Genomic DNA, 7,429 nt, shown 5'->3' on the forward strand with positions numbered 1-7,429 from the left:
CCGGCCCCGGCCCCGGCCCCTCGCCGCTTCCGCCCGGCCCACCCCGATGACGTGTGCGCAGGGCACGTGACCGCGCGCCGGCGCCATCTTGCGTGCGGGCGGAAGTGCCCGGAGGGGCTGCACGTGCGCCTCGCAGACCTGTGCCCCGCTCCGCTGTGTTAATCTCGGCCGGGAGGGCGCCGGGCTTCTAGTAATTGTGCTGGGAGAGGGGGAAATAACAGCAGGGCGAAGAAAGGGGAGGAAGGGGCGGCGAGGGGCTTGCAGGTGCGGGGAGGAAGGGGCACTCCCCCGCGGGGGAAACAGGCAGGAAGACCGCACGGAGCACGTCCTCTTCCGCGTTGCTCTATCAGATGGGTTTTTGCCATTTTACGACCACCTTAGAATTTACTGTTTTATAAGAGGGTAAAAAGGCTGCCCTTGTAAAGGGGCAGACTATGCCCCTAAGTCTTCGCTAGTTGCTTTATGTTTGCACATTTGCATAAGCACCTCTATCGAGTTGCCAAATGACTGAAATTTAGCACCAAGAATGAGGAGCAAAACTCCCAAACCTCCGTTTCCCACAGCAGTGGGGCAAGGGCAGGGGTTTCCAGCTGCCCCCTCGTGGCTCCTTGCACAGCTCTTCAAACCACCGCACCCCTCACAAAACCCCCCTCGTCTGGGTGCGTTTGCTTCACACCGTTTTCAGATCTCAGCCGCTTACTTCTAGAGTTGCTTAAACTCATGGACATCACCTCAATTTCCATTGGTAACTGCCAGTCCTGCTTTATGTATTCATTCCTTCCTGACATTTGGGAATGGGGGGCCCACAAAAAGTTGAAACAAGCCATTAATACTTCTACTGCTTGAGGTTATTTGGGGCTGGGGGGGGGGAGTGAGTCTTGGCATTGCTGAAAAGACAAGCACTTGTTCTGAGCTGCATACTTCCTTTTCCAGTGAATTAGTTGTCCACTGAGGAAATATTTGCACATATTCCAGGCTTGAACTAAATGTGCACTGTGGTCAGGGAGTGAGATTCTCGTAGAAAGTGGAGGGATGTGGACAATATTGGCAACAACAGCCTCAGCTTTGGATTCCTAATGCTGAGCTGTGACTTGCATATGGTGCTCTGAACGCAATAGAGCAGCATTTCTCAACCCAAAAGTGTTGCAAGAATATATGAAAGGGTTGTGAACAAACTTGGCTTGCGGGCAGTGGGTCAGGAGTGATGTTTACAAATGGGTCCTGGTACATAAAGGGTTGAGAACCGCTGTGTTAGAGATGTATACTTCTCCAGGTCTTTCCTACAGTAGGAATTTTATTACCCTGACACTATGGGTTCCAGTCAAGATCAAAGGCTTTTGCACAAATAATACAGAACAATTTAATTCTCACCGATTTCAGGCCCCATTTTTTAATGTAGTTTACCTAACATTGCAGTTTTAATGAAATATATATATTTCTGGGGGAGATGCTGCTGCTGCCACCTGTCCCCAGGGTACACGCAACCCCCCCCCACCCCCTTTGCTGTTCGTGGATTTGAATATTCACAGTACACCAACAGGGTGGGTTGGGGCAAATGCCGCCATAGCTCCCTGTGGCACTGCACCGAGCTCCTGCCTTTGCATAAGCAGGCATGGACTGCAGGGCAGGGCAGAGCCAGGCAGGTGGAGAGCGAGTGCCAGGGATGGGGAGGTGGTGGTGAGAGCAGCATCTTCTCCCTCAGAAGCAGCCGCAGTCAGTCTCCAGGTGCTGTGGGGGAGTCCCACACTTCCAGCTTCTCACAGAGGCAGGGGGCGGCTGTGGGGTCTGATGAGGAGTCCCGTCAGTGTTCACGGATTTCATCATTTGTGGGGATCTCCAGAATGGACCCTGCGAATGGTGAGGGTCTCCTGTATTTACACTTTTCCCAATTGCACGCTGATTGTGCGGTACAAGACAATCTTGCATTTATGTTAAGTGCTTTCCATGGTCAGTGAATCTCTTTCCCCACCCCCAAAGCGTGTTTAGTACTGTTAAATAACTTCACAACATTCCAGTATCTTAATAGATTTGTTTTTATTTGTAGTAAATCTATCAGGTGGCTTCTGGACGACAGCTGGATGAAACTGGGTAAGGCTTATTCTGCAGCCTTTGCATTTACTTTTGCTTTTTTCTCCTCCTTGAGTTTACGCTGTGAAAAAGAATCAAACCAGATATCAGGACCATGCAGAGTGTTTACCATTTGCATTATACAACACTGATTTTGAGTTGCACTCACGTTTTGAGCATGGCGCAGCATAGTATTGCGTCGCAGTGTCTTGGCATACGGGTTCAATTTTATCATGACTCTCAAGTTCTTCAGTGGATTTTTCTTGAGGACCCTACGGTGAATCTTTTTGCTGTGGAAAAAAGGCCCCTCAAATCAGCATACGAGGTGGAAAATGCCAACTGTTAGGCATTTTATATCAATTTTATCACTTTAAACCCCCCCCCCACCCTTTTCTGCATCTACCACTTTACTAAAACATTGCTTTAAATGTGCTTACTTTTCATATTTCTTTCAGTTTGGAAATACGTAGGAGTGGTTTTCCATTCCCCCAATTCCCATACAGTAGCATAAGGCTACAGGTTAACTAATGCACTGCATATACCACAGAAAGTGTGAATCAAGACCAAACACTGGAAAACTGTACCATAAAGGTACATTTTAAAGCTAATTTTTGTTTGGGACCTGGAATTCCTTGCCATTGGCCCTTTAATTAACCAAATTAAACCAAGGAATTGAAGGGCTGCTCTCAGGTTACGTCTATATCCCAAGAGTGGAATGAAAATGTCGAAACAAAAGTTCATCTACTTGACCGTGAGAATAAATAATGATTACTTTGGTGCACGCAGGGCTCTCTGGATCTCTTGGCTCTTCAGGATTCTTCCAAGGTCAGTATTGGTCATTTTATGCATCGGCAGGCTGCAAACAAACATTTACAGTCACAAGTTGGACAGTACATGGAAAATGCCCATAGCTACTGGTCTGACAAAAATAGCCATCTAGGAAACGTACATTCTGAGGAAAATCCTTTATTAGGAGATGCATGGTGTTGGCTAGCACAATACCATTTTTAAAGTCAATTCTACCCAGATCAGATTCCAGATATACTCACTTATAGTTACTCTTCAGGCTAGCGGGTTTGCGCCAGGTACCATACAAATCATCCAGTTTGCGGAAGGCACTTTCAGTCCAAATGCAGAAACGCCCAACATGCCCACCTGGAGCAAGTCTCAACAGATTCAGCTTGTTCACATTGAGAAGAGTAATTCCTATAAAAAAGGCAGAAGCACAGCACTGACATTTTACTTTAAACACAACGGCAAAAACTGGATGTTTGGATCAAAAAGATCTAGCCTGAGTGTACTAGCTTTAAAATCTTTATTTCTACAGCGACTTACGCACGGTATTACCAAGACATCCCACACACAAAATCTCCAAGTTAAGTTTTTCTAGGATATTCACAAGAGCGGAAGACAGAACAGTAACAAGTTGTCTCACCGCTCCATGTGACAATTAGTTCGTTAACATGACATCCTTGTTGAAGCAGATTTTTAAAAACAATGCTCTACCACTCAACTAGACCAATAGTCAGAACTTCCACAAAATCATGCGTTTCAGAAACACGGACCAATGAAGTGGAATCTCATCATTCAAGTGCTCTAGAGTAGAGCAGAGCTCCTGCCAAGAGGTAACTGGCCCTTTGTTTTGGAATTCAGAGTTACCTGGAATATTTCTGAATGCCTTGATGATACCGTTGTCCTCATTGTAAATGATGCAGGGTCCCCTGCGCTGGATGCGACGGCGATTCCTCATTTTACCCTTTCCAGCACGCATACGCTGAGAGGCATAGACCTACGGAAAAACAAATACGTTAAATCCAGCCACTGCGATTCCTAAACACGACTGAACGTCAGCTACAAAAGGTCAGAACTTCACCGTCATCACAGTTCATCTGAAACACGGACCAGTGAAAGGTTCATCATTCTTCAGTTTGGTCAAGTAAATGGTAATGTGAACAAGTAAATCGAGAGTAACAAATATGCTTTTCATGGCCTACAGTTCTGTGTGTACAACCTAGTGCAGGGGCGGGCAATTATTTTGGGCGGAGGGCTGCTTACTGAGTTTTGGCAAGTCATCAAGGGCCATATGACAAGCAGACAGGGGCAGATAAATATTAATTTTCTAGATTTTTTAGGGATCCCACAGGCCAGACAGAATGGCCTGGCGGGCCGCATCTGGCCCACGGGCCGCATTTTGCCCACCCCTGACCTAGTACGTACTTTGCAGTGACATTTACCAAACAGTTTGGAACCTGTACCCCATATCAGCAGTACTTTAATGGTAATTTCTAAAAGCTCTTTTAACAAAGTACTTGAATTGACTGACAAACTCACCTTTTTGATGTCATTCCATGCTTTAAGCTTCTTAAGAAGCAGAACAGCTTCCTTGGTTTTCTTGTAGTTTTCCACTTTGTCCTCAACTACCAGAGGAAGTTCTGGGATCTCCTCAATACGGTGTCCTGATTAGGATTTTGAAAATAGATTTTAAGTTACTTATTGCTTTCACCCAGGAGATAATTTATTTTAAAATAAATATACAATTATTTGTGCAATGAGCAGGTCCATGCTGGCTTCTCCACATAATTCCACTAATGTGCCTGCAACTATACATATAAGGAACACTTCCAAGGCTGAGGGTAGCTCCACCTCAACTCTCACCCTCCAATACAAACAGAAGTCATGGTGGAGAATTGGAATGTGACACAAGACTGCTATTTCAGTAGCTCGCTATCCTGAACTACCAGGGCAAAACCTAGACTGCTCCACAGCTAGAATGTTATTCATGATAAAACCAACGTTTTGGAGTACTCAAAATACCTACCTTTAGACAAGACCAGAGCTGGAAGGGCTGAAGCTGCTAGAGCAGAACAGATGGCATAGCGTTTTTGGGTTGTATTAACCCTACGATGCCAACGCCGCCAAGTCTTGGTTGGGGCAAACATACGGCCCCCACGGCACATCTATACAGCTATGGTTAAGAAGAAAATATTCCAAACTTTACTTGCAGGTCAAGATCTTTTTGAAGCCTTGCTCAGCATCAATTGTTCGTCAGCCATCTGTACCAGCTCACCGACAGCAGGCAACTGTCACTGAATACAGAGTAAGACGCAAATTACGACATCACGGCAAGTGAAAATAGTGCATTCCGGTCTCAAAACGTGCAAGTCAAATCTTCATTCGTGGCAATCAGTGAATGTTTCTGTTTATTTAAATAAAGCATAAAAGCTTTGAACTCGCACAGGAAATGCTATTCTTCACATTACAGGCTCAAGAAGAGTTTCTAGAGCCTAAACTATAGCATGCTACTATTACCTTAAAGGGGAAGAATCTCCAAACTAACTCCTTCAGCTTCTTCTCAGAGATATATTGTATAACTACTTGGGAGAGGCAGCCAGAAAAAGGATACATTCCCAAAAGCACCTTGGCCAGAACGGTGAGTTCCACCACCTCGTACTCGGGGAATACGAGCAACAGCTCTCCCAGTACCCCAAGATTCAGCACTGGTCTGATGACCTGGAACAGTAAAGAGATATGAAACTCAACAGTGTGAAACAATACAACTTTCCTGCCTAAGAAAAATACAGAATTCAGAATGGACAATCAGAACTTCCACTGATATCATGTAGTTCAGAAACACGGACCAATGAAGTGGAACCTCATCATTTATGTGCCCTGGTCTGGTACCCCGTGCTGGCACCACACCTCATTTCTGAAGTGAGTTGGTTTTCAGTTTAATAAACAGACTCATACCAAGAAGCGCACGCTAGGACCAAACCTCTGGCTGTGTCCTTCAGGTTAGATATCAAGTTGTGGCACTGATGGCAATTCCATGTTCCCCAGGCCTTTTCATGGTAGATCTGTTGATCCTGCTCAGCCAGAACCACCCCGTGCATGTTTAATTACTTACAGTCATTTCTGTAGCATGCGTTTCCAATTCTTTTTTTTTTTTTAAACTACCGCTTTTAGAAAGTGCCTGTGTCATTTTGGGCAAAAGATAAATACCTAAATGTTTTATTGCATGTATATATTTAACTCAATTTGAAGTGCATTTGCTCTTCAGTTTTAGTTGGCATGAAAATATTTTAAGAGTCAGCGAGTTGAAATTTATGACTGATCTGAATGGTCTTATGTCGACAGATGGGACAAGCCCCAAGGACTGAATGGCAAGAAGACATCAGGGGGTCGGATTAGATGATATGCTCAGGTCCCCTCCGACCCTACTTCTATGAAACTAAGATCTTACAGACAGGCCAGTTACACCATTACAAGTAATCAAGAGTCGATCCAAACCTAACAGACCCACTCCAGTTTGATGCGCTACACACCAAGTCATACCTGCAAGTTCACTCACGGCGTAAGGCTGCCTGTTGTTCTTGCGCAAATTGGTGTGAACGAAGTTCACAATATCCGGGCGAATGGGAGCCTTGAAGACAGCAGGCATGGTGACATTTTTGCCTGATGTCTCCCCCTTTTCGGAGTAGATCGATATTAATGGTCGAGCACAAGCCTGAAAAACAAAACAAAACAAAACAGAGTTTTCCTCAGCGCAAGTCAACGGGACGCTTCCCACCCGGAAACGTAACGAGCGCTGCTCAGAATCAAACGGTCTTCAGCTCAGCAGTGCCGGCGCGCCGACAGCAGGCCACTGTCGCCGAGCACTGGATACGTCGCAAATTACATCATCACGGCAGCGCTTCTTCCCTAATGCGTGGACCTAAAGGTAGCGATACAGCACTTAAAACGCTGAAAGCGCTGTCCAGCTGGGGACGGACCACGTTCATCACGAGCGCTCGTTCCTGCCGGGGCAGGGGGTCGGACCCGATGATCTGTTCAGGTCCCTATAAACCACGAGCGCCCGTCAAAACTTCATCCGGCTTTTCCTGATTTGAGCGACCCAGAGCGAAGCAGACGGAGAAAATCCTATCGCTGACGACACTAAACCAGGGTCCGACATAACGAGGAGCAACCGGCTTCAGCTGCAGCGAGGGAAGTGGAGGTTGGATGTTAGGAAAACCTCTCTGGCGAGGAGGGTGGTGCAGCGAGGAGGCTCCTCAGAGGGGTGGTGCGACCTCCATCCTCGGAAATTTTTAAGACCCGGGTGCGCAAAGCTTTGTCGGGGGTGATGCAGATGGGCCAGATGTGACCCCCGCAGGTCCCTGCCACCTGCACTTCCTATGACTGGAAGGATGGAGCAGTGCGGTTTCCCCCCCTTCAACCCGCTCACTGCCTCCCAATACCCCTCACACCACGTGGCAGGGCCAAAAGCTGCCCCCTTCCTTCTTCCTGGAGGGGGAGGGGAAACGAGCCCCTTCTAACCCCCTCCTTTGAGACGGCCCCTGACCCCCACCCAGCGCTGGGAGGGGGC

General features: G+C 46.8%; 1 protein-coding gene and 4 non-coding genes across 5 annotated transcripts in view; all 5 read right to left on the minus strand.

Moving 5' to 3' along the window:
* Positions 1-2,015: 2,015 nt before the first annotated feature.
* The window catches only part of RPL4 (ribosomal protein L4), a 7,969-nt gene continuing 2,555 nt past the window's right edge, over positions 2,016-7,429 (minus strand). The window contains exons 3-11 of the mRNA XM_014518263.1: positions 6,400-6,671; positions 5,471-5,577; positions 4,886-5,024; positions 4,399-4,523; positions 3,727-3,856; positions 3,117-3,273; positions 2,840-2,923; positions 2,237-2,357; positions 2,016-2,149 (exon numbers count right to left, since the gene is read on the minus strand). Of these exons, the coding sequence (XP_014373749.1) occupies positions 2,096-2,149; positions 2,237-2,357; positions 2,840-2,923; positions 3,117-3,273; positions 3,727-3,856; positions 4,399-4,523; positions 4,886-5,024; positions 5,471-5,577; positions 6,400-6,671 (1,189 nt within the window). The 3' untranslated portion in view covers positions 2,016-2,095. The remainder of the gene's footprint in view (positions 2,150-2,236; positions 2,358-2,839; positions 2,924-3,116; positions 3,274-3,726; positions 3,857-4,398; positions 4,524-4,885; positions 5,025-5,470; positions 5,578-6,399; positions 6,672-7,429) is intronic.
* LOC112549673 lies at positions 3,589-3,659 on the minus strand. Its single transcript, XR_003093192.1, has one exon. It is a non-coding gene; the product is annotated as a small nucleolar RNA SNORD18 (small nucleolar RNA).
* Positions 5,093-5,192, minus strand: LOC112549675. Its single transcript, XR_003093194.1, has one exon. It is a non-coding gene; the product is annotated as a small nucleolar RNA SNORD16 (small nucleolar RNA).
* LOC112549674 lies at positions 5,661-5,732 on the minus strand. Its single transcript, XR_003093193.1, has one exon. It is a non-coding gene; the product is annotated as a small nucleolar RNA SNORD18 (small nucleolar RNA).
* On the minus strand, positions 6,654-6,754 carry LOC112549676. Its single transcript, XR_003093195.1, has one exon. It is a non-coding gene; the product is annotated as a small nucleolar RNA SNORD16 (small nucleolar RNA).

Source organism: Alligator sinensis, unplaced genomic scaffold (assembly GCF_000455745.1).
Source record: "Alligator sinensis unplaced genomic scaffold, ASM45574v1 scaffold210_2, whole genome shotgun sequence".
Classification (NCBI taxonomy): Eukaryota; Metazoa; Chordata; order Crocodylia; family Alligatoridae; genus Alligator; species Alligator sinensis.